The sequence below is a fragment of the Equus asinus genome, chromosome 15, assembly GCF_041296235.1.
Source record: "Equus asinus isolate D_3611 breed Donkey chromosome 15, EquAss-T2T_v2, whole genome shotgun sequence".
Lineage (NCBI taxonomy): Eukaryota > Metazoa > Chordata > Mammalia > Perissodactyla > Equidae > Equus > Equus asinus.
Window position 1 is genome coordinate 45,304,960 of NC_091804.1, and position 23,717 is coordinate 45,328,676.

Here is a 23,717-nt window from a genome sequence, read left to right on the forward strand (position 1 = left end):
TCGGGGGAGGTGGAGGTTGGGTGGGGCATCAAGAGTGAGAGTTCTGTGGGCAGAGCTGAGAGGGAGGGCACAGGGCAGAGGACACTGCCCGTGCAAAGGCCTGGAGGCAGGGAAGGGTAGTCGCAGCCTGGAGGGAGCAGGCCTGGGGACAAATGAGGGGAAGATGTAAGGGAGTGAAGACCTGTGTGTGGGGCCAGATCATGAAAGGCCCTGAATGACAGACTAATCGCCCAGGTTTCCAGCCACCCCCTGCTTCAGTCACGTGTGGGAGTTCATTCATTCATTCACGAGATATATGTTGCTATTTGTGGGCCAGACATTGTTCTTGACACCAAGGGGACAGTGCAGAACCTGACCGACGAGATCTCTGCCCCAGTGAGCTGAGTATTGTCCAGGGAGAGAGACTGTAATTACAGGAACAAGGAAATAAAATGACGGCAAGCTATCCTGGGTGCTTAGAAGGAAACAGCTCAGGAGGTGTGACAGAGTAACCGGGTGACAGGGAGGCCTTCTCTGAGGAGGATGCATTTGAACTGAGACCCAGAACATGAGCCAGCCAGGAGAGACAGAGAAAGGAAAACAGAGGGAGTGGGTGTGCAAAGGTCCTGGGGCAGGAAGGCTTGAGTAAATTGAAGGCTGGTGCAGCTGGGCTAAGGAGGCAGCAGACAGAGGTTGGGAGGTGAGGAGGGGCCCGGGGGTTAGGTCAGCCCTCCACATAGGTTAGGAGTGATCTTGAGTGGTGGACAACCACAGAGCGTTTTCAGAAGGGGAGATTCTGATGAGATTTCCATGAAATGCAGATTCCTGGGCCCCACCCAGACTCACTGCATTGAAATCTGCAGGGGTGGGACCTGGGAATCTGCCTGTGCAGAAACAGGGGTGCTCGCACTTTGCTGGAGAATAAGATGTCCTTTTGTAGGAGGGGATGGTGAAAGGGAGAGACAGACAGACACACAGAAAACCAGAAGAAAGATGGAGAGAGAGACAGGCAGCAAGAGACAGGAGTGTCAGGGCTCCAGGCATGACCTGGGGTGACAGGGCGGGAGGTGTGACCGGGCAGGAGCCCCAGGGGAATGAGGGTGTCAGGGAGGGCTGGGAAGCGGCCAGGGCAGATGGACCCCAGCGGCCCCTGCAGAGACTGGATGCAAAGGCCCCTGAAGGTCACCTCAAGGACACGCACCTCTGGGCTCCCGGCTCAGACGTGCTGGATGCTCACCCTGCCCGGCAGAGGACCTGACAAACTTGGGGGGCCACAGAGATTAGATGGGGGTCGAGGGGTCTTGGAATCCGACACCCCACTTCTGGAAGGGGCCCCAGGAACCAGCTCCCGCCCCAGGGGTCGGGCCTGAGCTGGGGCGGGGACGCCGGTCCCCCGACCCGGCCCCCCGCGTTGGGTAATTCCAAACTCGGGCCGTTGCAAAAAGAGATCGGGGGCGCCACCTGGTGGCCAGAGCCAGGGCCCGGTGTCCAGGCCCGGGCCCGGTCCCCGCAGGTCACCTCTGCCCTCCAAGATGTTTGTAGCGACCCAAATGACACAAGTGCCCTCAAATAAAGCCGAAGAGCCCAGGCAGCCGAAAGAAACCGAGCACCCCGAATTTCGCAGCCAGAGCGCGCCTTTTTAGCACGTGCACTGACTCCCTCCAGACTTTGCTCCACGCATCCAGGTATTTTTTAACCCAAAAAGTGGATCACACCGCACGGAGCTCTGTGACCCGCCGGGGTTGCTCCCCACGCAGCAGCTGCGCGCCTCGGGTGTGGCCGGCGATGGGGCGCTGGGCCCCCCGAGGGGAGGCTACAGGAGCAAAGGGAGTTTTCTGGAGTTTTTCTCTTCCCTTGAGGAAGATTGAAACCTCGAAGCCCTCGGCGCTGTGATGGAAGAGGGTTTCGGCAAATCCACGTGCGGAGAAGGAGCCCACTCCGGCCTCTGGGGGTGTCTGGGAGGAGGGCACCCGAGGAGGCCCCACAGTCGCCCCATGACGCGCCGCAGCCTCCGCTCCGAGTTGGAGGGTCCTGGCTGCCCGTGACGGACACTCCGGGTGGGACGCACGTGGGGACCGGTCAGAACTGGGTTTGATCTTGGGTGATAGGCTTGCTCCTCTGAGCCTCAGTTTCCTCATCTGTGAAATGGGCAAAACCCCAGTTTGTCCGCCTCGTAGGGCTGTTCCGAGGGTCACGCAGCGACCTCTGGGGAGCACCTCCCACAGGGCGCAGCGCGGGGCAGCCCCCGGCCCCGAGGGGCCTTTGCTCCCCTCTGGAGTCCCCGGGCCCCCGGCCAGCGCTCCGATGCTGCTCTCAGCTGCGGCCGCTGCCCCGCCTCCTCCTCCCCCTCCGAGGGGTCAGGACGCCCCCTCGGAGGTCGCCCAGGGGCCTGAGTCACAGGCTGTCGTGCAGGCTCGCCGGTGAGAGCCGCCGTTTGCTGTCAGAGGCCACGGCTGGCGGGGGGCGGGGGGTGGGAGGCGACCACGAGCACAGCGATGACAGCAGCCGCGACCCCTGACGTCCGCGACGCTCGCCGTGCGCCACGCGCCGCTCCGCGCTTGCGTGGGCCGTCTCGTTTCACCCCCGTTTTGCAGACGGGGAAACCGAGGCTGGGGGAGATTGCACAGCGCTCCACGGCCGCGGCCTGGTGGGTGGCTGAGCCCTGAGGAGGCGCGGCCGTGGGGTTGTGCACGTGTGAGAGGCGGGGGAGGGGTTGCCCTGTCTGGAGGCCCCGCCCACCTCTACCCAGGGGGCGGAGCTGTGGTGTTGCTCGTTGGGGTGCTGAGGTCTGAGGTGGAGGGTCACCGGGGCATGTCACAGCCCCCGGGGCGAAGCCCAGGCTAACGCGGGGCGTGTGGCTTCTGGTTCTGTCCTATCCGAGCTGATGGTCAGATGAAAACTGGGGGCGACCCCAGGGGTCAGAGGAGGGAGAGGAGGCAGCTGGCAGCCGTATGGCAGGGGCACAGTTATCAACCGGTGGGATACAGGAACTCCTATGGGCCAGATCCCGACTCATTTCATCCTGAAAAACCATCTTCAGAGGGAGGAACGATGATTCATTTGACACATGTGGAAACTGAGGCACAGACAAGGTATCTGCGCGAGGTCATGCAGCTGGAAGCGGGGAGTGCTGAGCTTTGGATCTGGGGTGGCCGCAGCCTGTCCTCTTCACCCCCGCTGTGACGTTGACTGGGGGCGTCCCCTGCGTGGTCGGCCAACATGAGGATGTGCAGACTGACTGTGCTCAGATGGGGTTGCTGTCCTTTGGATCCTGCACCCCTCATTCCTAGGGCCCCAATCCCACCTCCCCACCACCCAACCAGGCATTTCCCAAGCATGATGAGGCCTTCCATCCCCGATATACAAAGGTTTCTCCCACCCCCATGGGGGTTGTCTTCACCCCCCACCCTTCACTTTATCCCCTGGGTTTAATCCTAGCAAGCTCTTCCCTGGCTGTGTGACCTTGGGCAAATAGCTTAACTTCTCTGTGCCTCAGTTTTTTCACCATGTGGGATGGGATGGGAATCCCTTTCACTGTAGGCTGGATGGCAGGATTAAGTGAGTTAGTACAAGTAGGAGTCCAAGAAAAGTGCGCTACTAGGGGGCCGCAGGGCTGTGAAGCCGCAGGTGAGGCTACAGGTAAGCTCCCGGGGTCCTGCAGGAGCTGGGCCGGGACTGCCGGGGCCCCGGCTTCCAGGGCTGTTCTCCACGAGAAGGGGCCTGGGTTTTTGACTTTGGGGCGCGGGTGTCAGCGGGAGGGGAGACCCCGGGGGAGGGCAGTGCAGGCACTTAACCTGGGGCCTGTGGGCGGGCTTAGGGTCCTGGGCAGCGTCCCAGAACCACGGGGAACGCGGTGTGTGTCTGGGCACTTTTGGGGGGGTCACCGCGCCCGCACCCCCGCCTGGCCCGGGTGGCGCGGGGACCCTGGGAGTTCGCCCGCCCAGCCCGGGGAGCCGGCCGGCGTCCTGGCGGCGCGCGGCCAGCAGGGGGCGCTCGGCCCAAAGCTGTGAGAGCGGAGCTGGCGCGCGGGCGGCTGGGGGATGCGCGGCCGGCCCGGGCTCCCCAGGCGCCCTCTTCGCGGGGACCGGACACAGGGGGGAGCTCGGGAGATGCGCGGCCGGCCCGGGCTCCCCAGGCGCCCTCTTCGCGGGGACCGGACACAGGGGGGAGCTCGGGAGATGCGCGGCCGGCCCGGGCTCCCCAGGCGCCCTCTTCGCGGGGACCGGACACAGGGGGGAGCTCGGGGGCGGCTCCTTCCGTGGGGCCGCTGGGGTCGCAAATGCAGCTGTGGTCCACCCGTGCCCCGGTGTGCCCAGCTGGGGGCAGGCCTGGACATGGCAGCCTGGGGACTCTTTGAGACCGCGGAGGGGGCTTTTATAAATACCCCTGCCCAGGCCCCACCCCGAGACAGTGGGCAGTCTGTCCCAGCGTTTGTTCGATGCCCCAGGGCCGAGCATCACTCTGCAAAGGCTCCTTTAATCCTCAGCGTGAACTCTGTGGGAAGGGGCCGTTCTTATTTCTGCCCATTTTACAGAGAGGAAACTGAGGCTCAGAGGTGCCAGGACACCCAAGGCTGGGATGCCAAGACCACCCGTTCTTTTATCTTTGTGGCATTAGCAGGAGCCACATCGCTGAGGCAGGCTCCCTCAACCCCCGCACTGCTGGGGGCTGTCCTGTGCACCGCAGGATGCTCAGCAGCGTGCTGGCTGCGTAATGAGAGCCCCCAACGGCGCCCGGGTCCTGATGCCCGAAGCCGTGAGTCTGTCACCCGCTAGTAAGACAGACTTTGCACATGGGATTAAGGATCTTGACATGGAGATGATCCTGGACGGTCAGGGCAGGCCCAGAGCAATCCCAGGGGTCCTTGTAAGAGGGAGGGAGAGGGGGAGAGATCGGAAGACGTGGTGCTCCTTGACTTGAGGATAGAGGAGGAATGGGCCACGGGCAAGGGACGAGGGCAGTCTTAGGGGCCTCCAGAAGGAACGGTTCTGCCAACACTTCGACTTCAGCTCGGTGACACCGTGTGGGACTCGTGACCTCCAGAACCCCGAGCTGATCAGTTCATGTTGTTTGAAGTCACCTCATTTGTGGTAATTTGTTACAGCGACAACAGGAAACTGCCTTCCCCCATGACAATAAAAGATGTCTCCAGATTGTCACATGTCCCCTGAGCGGAAGGATGTGGGTGGCGAGCGCCGGGTGGGAACCGCTGAACGAATTCTTCTGCACTGAGTTCCTCCCACCTGGCCCCGGTGGCGGCGGCCTCCGGCCATCTTGTCTGACCGTCTGGCAAATCGGCCCCGTGTGTACTTAGTTGTCACCCCCTCCCCCAGGCCCATTCTGCAGAGGAGGATGCTGAGGCTCAGGGCCGTTAAGTGGGCAGCTGGGGGTAGGTCACACAGATAGGGAGGGGAATGGGATTCGACTCTGCGTCGGTGCACCCCCATGCCTCCCATCCGCGGCCCAGCTGGGTCTGCCCCCATAACCCCAGCCCTGCCTCCACCCCTCCCTCAGCCAGGGTGATGCTAGGCCCCTGGGGGCCCTGCAGTCCAGGTGAGGGGCAGCTGGGCCCCCACCCCTGTCTGACGCCCTGCCCTCCGGCCTTTTCCCGGCTGGACTGCTTCTCCAGTAGCTGGTGGAGACTCAGCTGATGGTGGCAAAGGCCAAGGGTCCTGGGTGGGGGAGGGGAAGCGAATGAGTGAGTCGCAAAAAGTGGGGACAGGAGGTGAGAGCCAGGCCGGTGGTTAAGTCCCAAACAGCTGCTTCAGCAACACATTTGTGAGCACTGGCCTAGGAGCCCAGTGGCTGGAATGGAATCCTGTCTCTGTCCCTTGGGCAATTACCTAGCCTCCCTGAGCCTCAGTTTACCCCTCTGGGCAGTGGGGACCCTGAGGCTCGCCAGGGCCATATTCCCAGTTTCTTTACCCAGGGAACCCTTATTTCATGGACTTCTTGCAGGAGGAGCATTTTCACAGGATGCAAAATATGCTGGTCTGTTCGTCTGTCTCATCGGGTGTGGCAGGACTGCCTGTGGGGTGCTGGCACTCTGGTTTCATCCATCGTAGTCAGGAGCCCAATGGCTAGGTGGGTGCCTCTGGCCGATGGGTTTATGATCAGGGCTAGAAAAATCTGATTCAGAATCTGGAAGGCTCAGCCCCCAGCATGGGCTCCACTGATCAGCTTGGGCAAGTCATTTACCCTGATAGAGCCTAATTTCCTCATCTGCTTACAAGGAGAATGAAAGGATGTTTAGAAAAAGCGAGAAGCTCAGCAGGTCTCCATGAGTCCAGCTCCCCTGGCTTCAGGGCTGGCTATAGCTCATGACTCTTATCCCCAAGGCCAACTGGAGATGGTGAATCCTGGGATGGTTTAGAAGTTACTTTTGTCCCCCTTGGGGATGTGAAGTCTGGAACCACAGCACCCTCTTTGTCAAGATGAGGGCAGAACTCCTTGTGGCTGGAGATTTCCACGTGGAGCCTGAGGAACCTGAGTCTGTGGGAGGCCAAACGGAGATGGATGGACGGGAGCTCCTTGGCCATGTTGTTTGAGCTGCTGGCCAGGGCCCTACCTGAAGTCTCTTTACAAGAGCTCAAAAACATCCTTATGTATATATTTTAAAAGTGTTGCTTTTTTTAAATTCAAAAGTTCCAATAGATCTGCAATAGGTCCATCTGCAGTTCTTAACAAATCCGTAGACATTTAAAACAATCTTCTCAGTTTCATTTTTCTCACTTGAAATTTCATTCCTGCGCTGACGCAGCTGCTCGCCCCAGGCCAGCCCAGCTGTCAGATGTGTTGGATTCGTTCTCTGCACCCTCCCCAGGCTGGCTTCCTTTTCCCGGGGGGTCTTTCTCTCTGCGCCCCTTGTGTTAGGAGGGAGCGTCCTGAGAAAGGGGGCGGGAAAGGAGGCTCTGAGCCGTTCCGTGGGCAGGGGTCCCTTTGACCCTTTCTCTCACCGAGGACCCTGCAGGGGTGGCATGGCTGGGGAAGGACTTTCCCCGAGAATTCTGGTGGCTCTGCCTCCACCTCCAGGCTGCTACAGAGCCGCCCTCTGTCGCTTGAACTGCAACATACTGTTTCGTATATGACTCATTTTTGCTTAATCTCCCAAGCCTTTTAGAATCTGCTCTTTATGCCTAGTTTCCCCAAATTTCATCATAACAGGTCCCTGGGTTGAGGCCTTTGTGGTCACTGGGCTGAGTGTTAGGACGGCTTCTCCGTCTAGAAATTCATGGTCCTCCATTTTGGAACTTTTTGTTTTTGTAAAGATTGGCAGCTGAGCTAACGTCTGTTGCGAATCTTCTTTCTTCTCCTTTTCCTCCTCCTCCCCAAAGCCCCCAGTACATAGTTGTATATTCTAGTTGTGAGTGTCTCTGGTTGTGCTGTGTGGGACGCCGCCTCAGCATGGCCTGATGAGCGGTGCCATGTCTGCGCCCAGGATCGGAACCAGTGAGACCCTGGGCCACCAAAGTGGAATGAGTGAACGTAACCACTCAGCCGGCCCCTGGAACTTTTTTCTTGTATTTTTTTTTTTTTTTTGAGAATTCATACCCCCGACTTTATCCATACTGTCCCCGTATGAGATGCAGGGCTGACTCAAGGACTCCTGTAAATGTCTCACCTCTGTTCTGGTCCGTTTTATAAACGAATCTTTATCTACTACCTGGGAAATTTTTTCTCGGTATTTTCTTCCAACTTTTCTATAATTATTTTTTTTTAAATCAGCTTTCATACTTAAAATGTTGAGGAGCTTGTCCTCATTCTCCTAAACTTCCCCCTTTTGAGCAAACCATTCTTGCTTCCTGGTGGCGCTGTCCTCTCCTCCCTCGGCGGGTGCTAATAACAAACCTCTGAAGTTCTCCTCTCTTCTCTGCGTTTTCCCCACTTCCTCCTCATTCCTTTTTATGTTTGTTTCTTTTAGTCGACCCTCATATTGGAAGCTTTTCTCAAATGTCTTATGAATGTATCTTTTTAATAAAACGCCAGTTCCAGTAGGGCTTCCTATAACTTACTTGTAACTGAGCTGTTTGGGGATCCTGGGAGGAGACACTCACATGCTCCTGAGGAGGACACCCGACCTTGGCCAGGGCACCATCCTACCCTGTCCTTCCTGGGAAACAGGTCCACGTGGATGAGCTCACCTCCCCCACCACGGGGAGCACATTTGACCTCACATCAGCCAATCAGAGTACTCCTTTCTCCCTGATTGGTTCAAGGATCAGCATGTGACCCCTGCTCGACCAATCAGAATCCTCCCTGGGACATTCTACCAGCAGGATTTGGCTTGAAGAATTCTCTTTCTACTGGGGTTGCTAAACTGGCAGCCCATAAGCCTTTGGTGGCTGGTGACCACAGGGAAGGAGTCTCTCAGGAAGATGGAGAGAAAGAGGCCTGAAAATAATGCCTGAGTGCCTAGATCCAGCCATTCCTGAAGCTAGGTATCTCTTGATTCCCAGTGCCATGAGCAAATAGATCCCCTTTTTTAAACCTAGGTGAGCTAGGTTTCTGTCATTTGCAGCCAAAATGCTCCTGAACTACTCCCTAGACTCTTTTTCTTGCTCTCAGCCTCTAATGTTGGTTGTCTGCTAAAGCCCCACGGGTGAAGAGTCCCATCTGGGCTCACCTTGAGACGAGTAGAGAAGCTGGGGTGAGAAAATAGAATTGCATTTGTAATGGAATTGCATTTATGAGCAGATCATGGTGGTTTTGGAAAATCACTTCCAACTCATGGAGCAAATTTCTCCCCTCAGCAAACTCCAGGGGCTGCAAGTTCTGTGAGTGCATATCATGGCAGGAGGGAGGAACGGGGTGGGGGAGCTCGTGAGAGCAAAGGGCTGGAGGATGGACAGACTCAATCATTCTCTGCTTTTGATGGTAGCTACTTAATTTCCTTCCTGAAGAGACCAGCGCGGACCGCCAGCCTCCAGTAACTGCCGGCAGTGCTTCGTCAGCGTGTTTATGACAATTTAATCATACAGAGTGGGGAAATCTCGCAGGAAGATGAGTCCCCTGGCTTGGGCTGGTGGTGGGAGCTGAGGCTGAGTTCCAGCTGCATTCTGATCCTCCACTGACGTGCCCTGGTTAACCGCAGACCTCGGGCAAACTCTGGGGCAGGCAGCCGCTTTTCAGCTCACCACAGAGGGAAAGCAACGCCAGAAACCACAAGCCCAGTCGGATTCCAAGCCTCTGCTACCTGGTGGTGTGTTTGCAGACCGGATATCCCAAGAGGGAATGATTTGGGGGCCCCAGGTCACCATGGTGGCCGAGATAACTTTGCCTGCAGTAGGCCGGGCCAATTCCAGCCCCTAGGACAAGACCTCCCCCACCCTTGCCTCCCATGGTGCATCCAGCTTCCTTGTTGCACAGCCCTGCCCAGTTCTCCCTGGAATGCGTGTGAGGCGGGGCTGGGCTCATACAGAACCTGGTGTCAAGTCCACTCTCTGAGGCGCGTGGGGTCTGGCTTCTGCTTCCAGCCAACCTCCCACTTCTTCTTCTTCTTCTTCTTTTTTTTGGTGAAGAAGATTGGCCCTGAGTGAACATCTGTGGCCAATCTTCCTCTTTTTCTTCTTCCCTCCCCAAAACCCCAATACATAGTTGTATCTTCTAGTCGTAGGTCCTTCTAGTTCTTCTATGTGGGATGCCATCACAGCATGGCCGGATGAGCGGTACGTAGGTCCCCACCCAGGATCCGAACTGGCGAACCCTGGGCCATTGAAGTGGAGCACGAATCTAACTGCTGCGCCACCAGGCCGGCCCCTAACCTCCCACCTCTGTCTTCTTTGTGCTCTGCTCCCTGCCCCACTGCCGTGGTGTTCTGGATCAACCGTCTTCTTCTCACCCTCGCGCCTTTGCCTGGGCTCTGCCCCTGTCGACAGCACCATGCCTGTCCCCCCGGCCTCCCCCTGGGCTGGGTGTGGAAGAAGGAGCTCTCGGGTTCCCTCTTCCCCGGGAGGCCTCGGAGCCGCCAGGCCGTGTCTGGACTCCCTTCACTCTCCGTGACTACTCCTGCTCGGGACGCAGCACCCGGGCCCGCCTATCCGCTGACCGTGAACTGCCCACTGAGGGCAGGGCTTCGCTCCGTCTTGCTGCAGCCCAGGGCCTGGCACACAGGAGGGGTCAGCGACGGGGCCTGTGCCACATACGCTGGCGGCTCAGGAGCGAAAAGCCGGGGCCCCTGAGCCCGGGGAACACCCTCGCCTGGGCTGGGGCTACAGCAGCCTTCTGCTGCTCCTGCCTGTCCGGCCGCATCCCTTTTCTGGTAACTTTAGAGAACCACCCATCCGCCCTGAAGCCACGTGACGGGCACTGGCAGACCCTCCTCCTGCTTCCTGGGATAGATCACGGGACACAGGTGGCTAATCACAGCATTCCATTGCTCAGGCCAATGACCAGGTCAGGGATGGGCACATGACCAAAGCCACCCAATGTGGCTTTTGCTATGGGAGGCAGTGCTCTCCTTCGACGAGGCAGCTAAGCTGTGGCATGGGGGCCTGGAGCTTCCAGGGGCCATCTTTGGGAACACAGAGGAAAGCAGAGCAGAGAGATGGAGAGAGGGAGGCTGAGTCTTAAGACGTTGTCTCAGCTGCATCCAGATATTCCTGAAGCAGGCTTTATGCTTACACTTGTCTGTATTAGAAGAAGTAGTACATACTTTTTTGTGCTAAAGTGGGTCCCAGCTTTCTGTCATCTACAACCAAATGAGTCTTGATGAATACAGAGAGACAGACGAAGAACAAGGCCATGACAGGGCAGTGAGGCATGGGTTTGACAGGGCAGCACAGGAGACTTCAGGAACAGAGAAGAGACTCAGGCTGGATCAGGAGCTCAGGAAGCCTTCCTGGACGAGGTCGTGTCTCAGCTGAGACCTGCAGGCCGAGTAGCAAGGAGCTCAGGAAAGGGGAGGGCAGGGGTGGGCATGGGTGAGCAGAGGCGAGAGGGACACGGTGCACTGGGAAACCAAAATCTGACTGGAGCTGACTTCCACACTAAGGGGACACATTGGCTCATGTAATGGACAAATGCAAAGTCAGATCCTGCTTCAGGAATGACTGGATCCAGGAGCTCCAACAATGCCTTAAGATTCCCCTTTAAGGGACACACCACAAGTGCTGTGTGTTGGTCCAGGCACTGATCAACATGTCAGGGCACCTTCCAGTGCAGTTGGAAAAGGAAGTCAAAATTCGTTTGATGACATTCTTTGCTGAGGCTGTGTGGTGAGCCAGCCCCTCCTCCCCCAAGGGGACATGGCTCCTGGGCTTTGGACCCCCACAGTCCAGTCGAGGAGACACAGCAGAGAGGGAGAAAGGCCGACCTGAAGTGCGAGTGTGGCATTCGGAGAGCCAGCGGATGCGTGGCTGGGTGAGCACATGGGGGGCCTAAGTCCTCTCCCACAAGGGGCCTGCCAGCTGATGGCCACCTTCCTCTGTGCTTCTCCGTCTTCCTCCCCAAGCGACCCCCGGTCCCCACCCCACTCCTTGGTTCTGGAAATGCTGCGGTGCCTACACCCCCTCCAAGGGAACTCAGCCCCGTGAGCGCCACATCTGGCCTCTGACAAACATCCCCCAACGATTGGCCAGCAGAGGTCACCTGACCACGGGCTGGCCAGTGACTTCCACTGGGGCGTGGAGGGCAGGGATTTGTCCCCTGGAAGTTCAGCCAAGAAAACCTGAGAGATCAAGGCTGAGGCAGGAAAGTTCCAGAAAGGTCAGGTGACAAAGCAGTCAGGCGGCCGTGATGGGCCTTGAGGAAGCTAGGTCCTGAGTGAGGAGTTGAGAGCAGGCGCCATGGTGGGAGGCAGACCCGGGAGGAAGTGGGGACAGTGGCCTGGGCCACCCAGGAGGTCAGCCCACCTCCTCTCCACACCCTGAGGGTCCCCAAGGTGACCCCTGTCTGCTGGCCCTGGCCACCAGCAGGCCCTGCCCTTGCCCAGCCCCACGCCAGGCCTGGCCCAAATGCTGGCTCACGCTGGCCGTGTGTCAGGAGGCGAGCAGGTCAAACAGGAGGTTTATGGAGCACAAGACAGCACGGTCCCCAGGGCTGCGCTCTTCCCCCCCCCCCCAACCCCCTCAAAACCCTCCCACCCCCAACCCCGCCCCTATCTGTTCCGGGCCCACCTCCCCGGACCCGCCCAGGGCTCCCCACTCAGCAGTCGTCTTCTTCAGTTTTGGTTTTGGTTTTGGTTTCGGTTTCGGGACCCCTGCTTTCAAGAGCCGCAGCTTCTAGCTGGCAGATGAGCGTGGAAAAGCTGACAGGGGCGGCACGACCTGCGTCACCAGGGCGCTCACCTCCAGAGGGCGCAGGATCTGGGGGAACAGAAGATGTCGCCAAAGGAACACGTGAGCCGCCTCACCTTGAATAACCAAGGCAATTTGGTTCACTGGGGACTGAGGCCACTCTCCCAGCCACAGCCTTGCCAGGTCGACTGGTCTTGTGTCCCCAGCCCCAAGGCGCCTGTCCCTTCTTGCCCAGACCATTGCAGTAGCTCCCTGCTTCCACTAGGGCCCTGTTTGCTGTCTGCATCTGGCTCGGTGATACTTTTAAATCGTGCCGCACATCATGATGTCCCAGCTCAGAGCCTCAGGGCTCCCAGCTCCCTTCAGGTAAGATCTGGACTTTTCCTCTGGCATTCCATGCTCTGAGAGACGGGCCCTTGCTCATCCGACCTGCCCCCTCCTGCTCCCTAGGCCCCTGCGCCCGACTCTGAGCATGAGCACCGCGAGGCCCCTGCACTTGCTGTTCCCTCCACCTGCCAGGTGGCTCCTTCCTCCCCTCAGCTCAGCTCAGATGTCACCTCCTCCAGGAGCCCTCTCTGACTGTCTGGCTAAAGCAGCTCCTCCCTCACCGTGGCCACTACCCATCCCTCCTCCGAGTTTATTGGTTTTTTTACAACGCTGGTCTTTCTGAAATGCTGGATTGCTTCCTGAGCTCCCTCTATTCCTTACTGGACTCTGGCCTCCCCTGCGGGCACTGTGTCTGTTTTGCTCACGGCTGTATCTCCAGGTGAGGGGGCATTGGAGGCGAGAGTGGAGCCTGAGTGCCCTGCTGTGCTGAGCCATCCAGGACACGGCCATCTGGATGAGAGGACCCTCTCGATGTCCAGGACAAGTGTCCAAGGGGGCTTCAGGCACTGGCTGGTGGATGCTGGCGAGTCCCCAGCCTCCAGCCAGTCCCGGCTTCCTAGCCATTGGTGGCACCATCGCAATTCCTCGGTCTAAATCCCAGAAAGTCTAGGAGCTGAACTCCTTCTCATCCTGTCTTCACACTGAAGCAGACTCCTCATCACAGCCCACTCCGGCTCAAAGTCCCTCTTTGGCTCCCCAGGGCCTTCGCATGGACTCTGAGGTCCTCACTGCGGCCCGGAGCTGTGCTGGCCTCTGCTCTCCCCGCTGGAGCACACACCCCTGCCCAGCCCAGCATGCCGTTCCCACCTGCCGCCCACACTTGTCCGCCCGCTGGGTGAACCACCCCCATCGCCCGCCTTGCTCTGAAGCTGTGCCTGCCGGCTGCGTCAGGAGCCTCATCTGTGCAAAGTGGAATCGCCTGGCTCTGCAAGCGGGCCGTCAAGCTTCTGGGGACAGGAGCTGTGGCCGGGCTGCTAACTGGACCAGTGTCCCATCTCCTCTTCTTCCTGTCGGCAGTGGCCTCCTCCCCTGAGTCTCAGCTGGGCTCACGTGACATTTCCCAGCCCCCCCCTTGCAGCCAAGCCAGGCCCTTAGGTGGAGCCTGGGAGCGGCGGGTGTGCTTGGTCGAAGGGGAAGGCTGGCCCTCTGGAGCCCCTCTCCCCACAGATGGGGACAGAGCCCATGAGACGGCCAAGCGCTGAGGTCAAAGCACCTGGGGTCTGCACCCCCCGCCAGCCTGTGGGCCCCCCTTGAGTGAGACCTGAGCCTCGAGCAGGTGGGAGCCACTGTTCGGGGTCTTTACTGCATGGTGCAGCCTGTCCTGAGTGGGAGCCCCGTTTGCTGCAGCAGCCCGGCGCCCTTCTCGAGGCCTAGAGGGATGAGGAGGATGGCCCTTCATGGCGTCTGAGGCTGGTCTGCAGAGCTCGCCGGGTCCTGCCCACAACCGACGGAGCAACAGGCTCTTATCCTCCTCCTACTGACGGGGAAACAGGCCCAGAGAGCTAGGGGACGGGGCAGGTGGCTCGGCTGGAAAGACCTGACCTCACGCATTCGAACTCCAGAGCTCTGCTCTTTGCCCCCAGACCCTGGGCGACGGGGACTCGTGAATGAAGGAAAGACGGCAGGAAGGCAGGAGGGAAGGCAGATGGAAGAAAGAGAGAGACAGACAGAAGGAAAGAAGGAAAGAGAGAGAGAGAGAACGCGCAGGAGCCCCACCCGGCCCAGGCTCACCTGTGTCCTCTCCAGGCTCCCCAGGGCCCCACCTGCTGTCCCCAGGTCCTGTGACTCCTCCTGGACCTGCCGCACCTGGGCTGGCAGTCATCCTGTTGTTGTTGCCGATGGTGGTGTCCTCAAGGAAGCACGAACTGATATGGACTCTCTGGACCACGTCCCCCCTGGGATGGGGGCCTGGTTCGGGCATTTGCGTTTCGAACACAGTTTCTGGGCCGGCAGAGGTGGCAGAGACTGTGGGACAGCCAAAGAGAGAGATGCCAGCAGGGGCATGTGAGCAGCTGGATGGTGGCCCCGGAGCCGTGACCCCCAGCCTGGCTTTCAAGTCCTCCATGGCCCACTGTCCTCCCCCAGCATCCCCCCAGTGGCCCACGCCCTGCTCTTTAGTGAGACTTTCCTGCCTCTGCACACACCTCTGCCTGGATGCCGGCTCTCTCTGCCCCACCACCACCAGCCTGGTCTGCCAGCTCGGGTCCCGCCTCCTCCTGCAGCCCAGCACAGCCGACCTGGTCCTCAGTGTCCTCCCCTGGGACTCAGTCTCTCCCTCCTCCTGCTGCCTCCTGCTCGTCTCTGCTGTCTGCTTCCCAGCAGCCCTGGAACGCAGGCTCCATCTCTGGTTAAAGTCTTCACGTGGTCCCCAGCTGGGTCCCCAGCCCCGGCATCTCGCTCCTGCCTCTCCCACCCCACTTGGGAAAAGAGTTGTCCACATTCAGTCTCGCCTCCTCCACACCCCACGCTCTTTCTGTACCCTCAGGTTGCCACCGACCCCTTGCTGCTGGACCTCGTGGAACTCCCCCCACCTCACTGATGTCCTGTCTTCTGGAAACTCAGCTCCTGGCATCCCCAGCTGCCCCCTCCCTCTCAGGCCTCTCTGCTGTCTTCCTCCCTGGCCTGTCTCGGGATGGCCAGTGCCCGGGGAGGGTGCGGCCCAGGCCCTGTGCTCACTGGTCACGGCACTCAGGAGGGCATCAGGCGCTCCACTTAGGTGGCTCCTGTCCTCCTGCCTCCTTAGATGCCATTCCAGCCTGGCCATGTCCTCTGTCCCCACTTCAGCTGACCCAGCCTCTGCTTCCCCATGTCCACTGTGCAGACGAGGACACTGAGGCTCCCTGTGGGGGCGGGTAGTAGGGGATGGGAACCCCAGGTGCTAACTCTAAAAGCCCCACCTGCTCCACTCTGTGGTACAGCCTCTGGTAGAAGGAAAGGAATTTCCCATCATGCCTCTCCCTGCAAAGCCTGGCTCAAGTTCCACCCAGCGACTAGCTGAATGGGTGGGGTAAGGGCGGGTCTGGCCTTGTGAGCCCATTACCTGGGTGGCTGCCGAAGGGGCTGCGGGCAGGTCCCTCAGCCGGGGCGCTGGGAGAGTTCATCTCGTTGCCGTGTCCCATTTGCACCCGTCTGAGCACAGACTTCTCCAGGTGGATGTCCTGGGGGCCCCAGGCTCCAGCCGGGAGACCCTGAGCTGAGGGATCAGCTGGTGCTGTTGGTGGGAGGTGGAGGGGAGCCGTGGAACCTGGCAGGGGACACAGCAACATGACCTCTGACCTCCACACTCTGACTCCCTGCCCCCTGCCTACACGCACCTAAGCCCTGGCTGGACAGAGGGGACAGGCCTCTGAATTCTACCTGGACACCCGTGGACTGGGAATGCTTATTTCCAGCTCAGGACTAAAGAACAGGTGGACCCAGTAGAACAGGTGCACGGGGTTCCCCAGGTTTTTACGACTCCAGGTGGGCTGGGGTGTCCCTGGGGCACTCGAAAACCCAAACACGAGTGTCCTCTGCTTCCCAGATGTTCTCAGTCCTCTGGGCTCATCTGGAGAAAGTCCCCTTTGGGGTTACCGTATCTTTAAGGTCCCTTGACACCCCAGCACCCAGGGCCTCCGACAGGGTTTTATTTTCTCAGCATTTATTTTTGTGGTGACCTTCCTGGTTTTCAAGTCAAAGTAATGCTATAAAAGTTTATTTTAAAATAAATTTGAGTAGAATAAAAAGGTAAACCATTTAACAACAGTAAGTAAATAATCAGACACAGGCGTGGCCACAATTGGGAAGCGGGGCTCCGAGGACTGGAGTCAGGGAAGGGCGCAGCAAGACTCTAGAGCAAAGCTCCTCATTTCGTAGTTGGGGAAATGGAGGCCCAGAGTGGGGAAGGGCTCTCCTGAGGTCACAGAGTGTCCTAACTTCTAGGCTGAGACCCTAACTCCTGGGTCCCCCGGCTGGGCACAGGTGGCCCTGACCCTCTCGCCACAGTGCCTGGCGTGGGGCAAGGGCTCACGCGCAGGAGGTATTTCATCAGAACTAGGTTGCCACTGGTAAGATGCATCCCGGTTTCGGAGATGTTAAAATGTGTGACAAACTAGTGTCTCAGGACAAATAAAATACTACAAGGACCTCCTGTGACAGTCCACCGAGGGAGAGTGAAATGAGTTGTTTCTTATGAAAAAATATCTGGTCCCATTGAAAGTAAGGAAAAGGTATTTGAATGAAAGGAAAGCAGGGAAGGTTTGATCCAGATGCAAAGAAAGACTTCCTCATCCTAAGGTGGGCCACAAAGGAAGACTTCGGAGATCTGAGAGCTGCTCTTTCTCTTTGGAGGGTTGAACGCCCCCCACTCCCTGCCCGCACCCCGGATGGTACCAGTGCCCCCTAGAGGTCCCTGAGCTGGGGGTCTCTCAGGGGACTCACCGTTCTCCCCAGAGGCCATTTGTTTCACCATGGCATTCCCATGTCCAATCTGGATGCCTTCAGAATTCTGGATGGAAATTTGGCTGTTTGGTCCATTCTGACAGATCATGGTGACGGGATTTTGCTGGTAAATAACTGTGGTGGGCTGATTTCTTCTTCCAGAATCTTCTGCAAAATAATATTCCACTTGATCCCTTCGCACCTCTCTAGGGATCAGGGGCTCCGAATACCAGCTGGCAGCATCTTGTTAAAACACAGATCCCCAGACGCCCGCCCTGGGGTGCTAAGTCAGTGGGTCCAAGGGCAGCCAAACGCCACAGGCATCTCCGAGGGCCCGGCTTGGACGTTGCCACTGGGGTCACTCTACTTGTGCATGCCCTGCCACCCGGAGCATCGACGGAGCCTTGTGGCTCACCCACCGTCTGCCCCTCCCTGCGAGGCCCCTGGGCCCTGACCCCCAAGAGCTGGGCCTCTTCCTCCAGTGGGCTCTGCAGGGCGCCGTCCGCGGGCTGCTTCTGGACACCAGATAAGCTTTGTTTGGCTCACACGGCATTTTTAAGAATCTCAATCTCTCATCAGCATTTGAAATCCAGCCGCTGTCACGTGCTCATCCCTAGGATGCTGAGACACTTCGGGCCCTGTGAGCAGGGGCGTCGGCCCCATGTGGGGTAGGGAGGCACCTGCCGGGGCTTGGCCAACTCCCTACAGGGAGCCACGTTCCCCCCTTCGTGGGCCCTCAGCTCTTGCGCCTTTGTGGGCCCCTTCCTCCATAAAAAAATATTTAAAATGACATTTTATGACTGTGTTGATAAAGAGAAATAGAATCTAGCCTAGAGTCATTTTAGCTATTCATTCTTATTATAATATTCATTGTGTCTTCGAGTTTTAACAGAAATTAGATCATTTCCGTGGACCCCCAAAAGAACTGTGGGCTCCAGGCCCTGCGGCTGCCTCACCTAATGGGCACGTTGGCCCTGAGTGGGCCTCCGCCCTGCGGGCTTCTGAGCCCAGCCTGACCTTCCCTCCCAGAAACTTTCACACTCCAAGTGGGGCAAAGAGCTTACAGAAATTGTCAGCAAACCTGCACCCCGGGGCCACCTCCCCTCCCAGCTCCCTGCCTTCTGCAACTGCAGCCTCAAGCGACACCTCCAGGAAGCCTCCCTGGTTACTCCTGCCAGCACGTCCCTCCCTTCTGGAACCCCCTTCCAATGACAGGTCAGCAAGTCCACTGCAAGCTTCCGGGAGGGTCTGGCCAGCAGGAGCAGGCCAAGTGCTTATCAGGGCACCCAGCAAGGACCAACTGTCAGGCATTGTGGTTTCTCGTCACAGCTCTGCCCCTCTGCCCTGTCCAGGTGTGGGCAGCAAGCAAGGGCCTACCTGGTCGATAAACTGCCCACACATCTAAATTCGTGTCATGGTGCAGGAGGTGTTTGCGCTCCATGTCATACAAGTTGTGGTTGACTTCTTTTTTTGTCTCTAATCCCAGGGCTTTCATGATGGTCAAGGCCTTATGGGGCCCATGGCCTTTCAGAAAGTTGTAGATCATTTCCTCTGCAAGGCAGGGTGGTGGGTGGTTAAGGAGGACCCCCAGAGCTTGAATTTTCTCCTCTGCTCACTAGCTGTGCGGCCTGGGACAGACCCAGCCCGTTAGCGCGCAGGGCCCTCATGTGTAAAATGGCGTAATAACCGTGCCCACAGGGGTTGTTCCGCGCATCAGGGATGTACCGAAAGTGCTCCCAGCAGTGCCGGGCACGAGGCCAGCGCACAATGAACGTCGACTGCTGAGCAGAGAGTTCTCAGCCATTTAACTTCTTCCACTGTGAACACTGATCTTGCCTCTAACACTTTGTGGGAACTTCTCAGTGGGGCAGGTGGCCCCTGAACACTCGTAACATCTCAAGTGGCCACAGAGTTCGGGGGCGGAGGAAGTGGGCCCCGTATCCCAGGAGCTGGAAGGAAACCAGGGCGCTTACGCAGACGCCGTTCACCGAGCTGAGAGGCAGGGTTCTCTGGAGTTGCAGCCGCTTTCTGCAGGGGTCTTTCTGCTGGAGAAAGAAAGACAGGTCAGGAGGCAGAGGAACCAGAGAGGGGACAGGGACTCTACCGGACAAGGGTGGCCGCTTGATGGTGGTCCCCAGCACACAGGGTTCCAAACTCAGGTTCTAGAGTAAATAAACCTGGCTTCAAATGCTGCCCTGCTCCTCCCCAGCCGGGCGGCTGCCCTCTGATGGGCCTCCCTGGGAAGAGGGAGGGACGCTGTGCGCCCTCCTCCGGGGTTGTAGGTGGGCTGGGTGAGCCCCCGACTCCACAGTGGCCCCTGGAAGCTCTTGGGTCTGTGAGCTGCTGAACCGGAAGGGAAGATCTAGCATGATGCTGTCCGTTCTATCATTATTATCTCTATCATTGTTGTCATCGTTATCATTTTCTGTTATTATTATTAATGTTTTGCTCTGCACCTACTACGTGCTGGCACCAGGCTGAGCCCTTTGCATCTAATCCTCTTGCAACCCTAGGATGCAGCCCTACTGTCATCTCCGTCAGCCAGAAAGAAGAGTCAAGGCACCATGAAGGGACCTCATGTGCCCCCGAGGGGCAGAGCCCGTACTCGAACCCAGGGCCAAATCCATGCCGGGTCCGCCCCGCCCCCGGCTGGCAGGTTACCCCGGCTGGGCTGGGCCTGCTCTGTGGGGATCGCTCCTCCAGTCTCGCCCTTGCCCAGGCGCCACGTCGCCAGGCCTTCGAGGTCGACTTTGAGCTCTGTCTTCATCCGGTAGAGGACTCGGTTGAGTGTCTTCTTGGACACTCCACATTCCTTGGCCAGCTTGATCGCTTTCACAGGGGAGCCGGCGTCCCTCAGCACCTGCAGGATCTTCTGCTCAAGGTCTGGGAGAGGGAGAGAGGGGCCGAGAGAGAACTGAGTGCACCTACGATGGAGCCCCGGCTGGAGGCTCCAGGGCCGCGGAGACCCCCTGAGAGAGGGGTCCAAGGCAGAGGGAGGGGCGGAGACCCGAGCAGACATCCACCAACAACGCCTCTGTTCAGTGAGGGGCACGTGAGCTGGTCAGAAGTGACCTTGGCTGGACAGGCCAGTGGCCAGAGGAGGTGCCCAGGCCATCCGAGGGTCCTCTGCCTGGTGCAAGTGCTCAAGGGCAGTGGGAATGTTCGCTCCGAGGCTCAGGTCTCAGGCCTCCTCCAAGCAGAGGGGAGTGAGGGCGGCAGGACAGGGAGTAGGGGGAGTGAGGGCGGGAGAGTAGGAGGGAGTGGGGGGGTGCGTGGGGGCTCGGAGGCAGGCCTGTTGGCCTCTGAGCGCCCATCCTCTCCTCCCTCCCTGGAGAATCCTCGTCTCTGGGGCTCGCCATCCATGTCAGTGGCGTCGACATTCACCCAGCTGGAAACCTAGCAGACATTCAGAAACGGATCTTTCTCCCTGATGCCCAAGCACGGAGTCCTGGAGATCCTGTTTCTGGCTGTCTTGAGTCCCTTCATCTCCACCTCCACCTCCCCATTCCTCGTCCCCGTCTTGGGTGACAGCGATTCCACCAACTCCAGTTGGGTTCCCTGCGGTCCACCTGCCACTTGGCAGCCAGCACCAGTTCTGCTGACCGGCCCGCCTTGCCTTCGTCCCCGTCCACTCCCCTCCAAGTGCCAACCCACCTGTACCCCTTCCAGCCCCACTCACCCCAGGGCCTCTGCACGTGCTGTTCCCTCTGTCAGGAACACTCTTCCCCCCTCTCCACCTGTCCAACGTCTATTCAACCTCCAGATCTTTCTCAGACGCCATCTCCTTTGGGAAGCTGTCCTGATGCCCCACGTGGGTGGGGTGTTGTGTGTGGGTCCCCTGCAGAGTGTCCCCAAGGACTCCCTGCCGTGGTGGCCTGGTTCACTGCAGTCCCTTCGGGGCCTAGCACGGTGCGGGGCACACAGCAGGTTCTCAGGAAATGGCACTTGAATGAATGAGTGACTTGAATGAATGAGTGAGCAAGGGGTTTGTCCACTGCTGGGACAGACGTCTACCCAGGTGACCCGGAGCAGGGATGGGAGGCGCCTCCTGGGCCTCTGTTGCCCCGCCTGAGTTTAACACCCTAAGCAGGATCTTGTGAGGCTGAAGGAGGAACTCTCTGAACCGCCCCTGCTCCTCCCGGACGGACAGGTTCCCACAAGCCCAGGCCAGCTGCTCTCCAGGGGCCGAGACGACACGGCAGATACAGGGCGTCAGCGTGCTTGGGGTGCTGCTGAGAGCCCTGCGGGGAGCGGCCCCGCCTGTCGCCAGGAAATGTCTGCCCGCAAGGACGCCAAAGGAAATGCACAGCAGGGCCCTTCTTGGCAAGACCTGGGTCCCCTTCCGGGGCAGCAGGCCAGTCCCCTGCCTTGTGGGCTTCCCGGGGTCCTTGGTGGCAGTGCTGGTGGGGAGGGCTCACCCATCTGGCTCGACAGCCGGGCGCTGCGGCCGCCCTTGTGGTCAGAAGGTTTTCATCCTTGCTGCCGCAGGAGAGGTGCGATTGGAACACCCAGAGGCACTTACCCCATCACCCCCCAGATTCTAACCCAGGGACCAGGGTATGCCCGTCCCACCGACGGCACACCTGGCTTTGCCTTTCTTGAAGAGTTTTGGTTCTTGAAAAGCCTGCCCCTGGGGGAGCCTCCTCCACTCCCTCCTCCTCCAGTCCCCTGAACTCAAAGGAGAGGTGGGGGTGGAGAGGTGAGCCACACCGGAAGGGAAGGGTGGGGCTGGCCTCCTGTGCTGAGGAGTTGTGCAATGCACCAAGTGTAAGCACCAAGTCAGTCAGGAAAGGGAAAACCCCCCAGGAGTTAAATTCGGTCACTGAGTGCCCTTGACTGGTACCTGCATGTCTCTCTTGGAGGAAGTCCACCAGAAGCCTGGGAACCAGCCCAGGGTCCCCGAGGTGGGCCCTGCTGGCATCCCCCCCTAGGACCCTTCCCCTGCAATCCTGCCCAGCACCCCTCCCTAGCACTCCTTCCCAGCACCCCTCCCCTGCACCCCTCTCTTACACCCCTCCCCGGCACTCCTTCCCAGGACCCCTCCCTAAGTTCCCACCTGGGCACCCCTCCCCAGGACCCCTCCACTGCACCCCTGCCCAGCAACCCTCCCCAGGACACCTCCACCGCACCCCTGCCCAGCACCCCTCCCCAGGACCCCTCCACTGCACCCCTGCCCAGCACCCCTCCTCTGCACCCCTCCCCAGAACCCCTCCCTAGCACCCCTCCCCTGCACCCCTCCCCAGCACCCCTGCCTGGCACCCCTCTTTGTCTCCTTTTTGTTCTCTGATGACTGGTTTACTGGGTTTGACCCCAGCTGTGCCACCTACTAGCCGTGTGAACTCTCTGTGCCTCAGTTGCTCCATCTGTGACATGGGGATAAAAGGAGCTACTTCAAAGATTGTGGTGAGGACTAAATTAGCTAATGATAACAAAACAAAGAGAATTTAAAACCACCCCAGCCCACAGCCCACACTTTGGTTCCCCCAGAACACAGCGCTCCCTGGGCGCACGGCTGGCTTTCACGGGAAACTGCCAGGAGGAAGGTGTCACCTGAGGAAAGAACCCACAAGGGGAAACACACATGTACATGCGAGTCTTATCAAAGCGGCATCTGCTGTTTTTCAAAATGAGTATGAAGATGGGCGCTCAGACCCCAGCATCCGCTGTGAGGCCTGAGTCATTTCACCTCCAGGCCCCGGTGACCCCTTGCAGAAAATGGAAACATTGCTCCGGCTGCTGCACGTCGTTGCAAAATGCATGAAAGTGGGTTGCAGGGTGCCAGGGCAGAGCAAGCCTTGGGACCAACGCTGTGCCCTCCTTCCCCTTCTTGCTTCTGCTGACTCTGGCATTGCTGCCATTGCTGTCATCTGGGCCAAGGAAAGGAGCAGAAAGAGAAGTGTGGGTCCCACAGGGAGCCTCCCTATTCCTTGGAAGGAAGAAAGTACCTGTTTCGGTTGGCTCAGCTGTGCCCTCGGCCATGCTGACAGCGGTGGTCAGGAGCCCAGGGACGGGGGGCAGCAGCAGGCTCCTCCACAGTGGCCTGGAGCGGGTGGGCCAGGCAATGCCCAGGGGGTCCTTTCTAGGCTGAGCCTGGGGCTCTGGCAGCTGTGAAGGAGAGCCAGCTTCACCCGGGCGGGTGTAAGCCTTTCACACCCCGGAAATAGAGGTCTGGTGATCTTGACCTGATCAGCTTTCTAGAGGAAAAGAAAATGAAACTTCCTTGTGTGGCTTTCGAAAGAAACAGAACTGAAAGCACAACTGATGAGCAAGATGGGACCGGCCTGCAAATACACGTCAGTAGGGAGGAGCTGAGCTTGACAAGACCGGAGCATCCTCTGGGGCTAGGGGGTTTCCCCAACCTTTGGGCACCCACTCCTGCCCACCTCACCCCCACACACAGGTGAGATGCCTAGGGGGTGCCCTGTGATTGTGTATGTGTCGAAGAGACATCTCTCTTTAATGAGTATCTATTATGTGCTCTCCCATCTCGTGTGTCCCCCGACCCATCTACAGGGTGGGGGCTGGTACTAGCCTCTTTTCTTGGAGGGGAAATTGAGGCTGGGGGTGGGGTGAGGTCACCTCCAAGGCCACAGAGATTCTTGGGTTCTGATCCAACCCCCCCCACTTACCAGCTGTGTGACCTTGGGCAAGTTGTTTAACCTCTCTGTGCCTCATCTGTAAAAGGGGGCTAACAAAAGT

The 23,717-nt window shown here is 58.8% G+C and overlaps 1 protein-coding gene across 11 annotated transcripts; it reads right to left on the reverse strand.

Annotated features, from left to right (window-relative positions):
• Positions 1–10,550: 10,550 nt before the first annotated feature.
• ZBP1 (Z-DNA binding protein 1) lies at positions 10,551–23,266 on the reverse strand. 11 transcript variants are annotated; one of them, XM_070486172.1, is made up of 9 exons: positions 22,964–23,263; positions 19,680–19,901; positions 18,992–19,063; positions 18,396–18,569; positions 17,019–17,183; positions 15,640–15,843; positions 14,744–14,815; positions 14,331–14,564; positions 11,972–12,281 (listed from the first exon to the last, which is right to left on the reverse strand). In XM_070486172.1, exons 1-9 carry the CDS (start codon positions 22,995–22,997, stop codon positions 12,121–12,123), a joined length of 1,338 nt encoding a protein of 445 aa, XP_070342273.1. In that variant the 5' UTR covers positions 22,998–23,263; the 3' UTR covers positions 11,972–12,120. The 11 variants fall into 11 exon arrangements, with proteins under 11 accessions (XP_014686848.3, XP_044604318.2, XP_070342280.1 ...); XM_044748381.2 differs by having other exon boundaries at positions 17,019–17,186; XM_070486171.1 differs by having other exon boundaries at positions 17,019–17,186; positions 18,992–19,060; positions 22,964–23,229.
• Positions 23,267–23,717: the final 451 nt, after the last annotated feature.

Bases quoted from the DNA above. Each gene is read 5' to 3' on its own strand.
- ZBP1 (XM_044748381.2), bottom strand. From the start codon at position 22,997: ATGGCCGAGGGCACAGCTGAGCCAACCGAAACAG. The intron at 15,844-17,018 runs GTGAGTCCCCTG...GTCCCCTGCCAG, and splicing joins AATGGCCTCTGGGGAGAACG to GTTCCACGGCTCCCCTCCAC. The intron at 14,565-14,743 runs GTGTGTGCAGAG...GCTGTCCCACAG, and splicing joins GAGCCGGCATCCAGGCAGAG to TCTCTGCCACCTCTGCCGGC.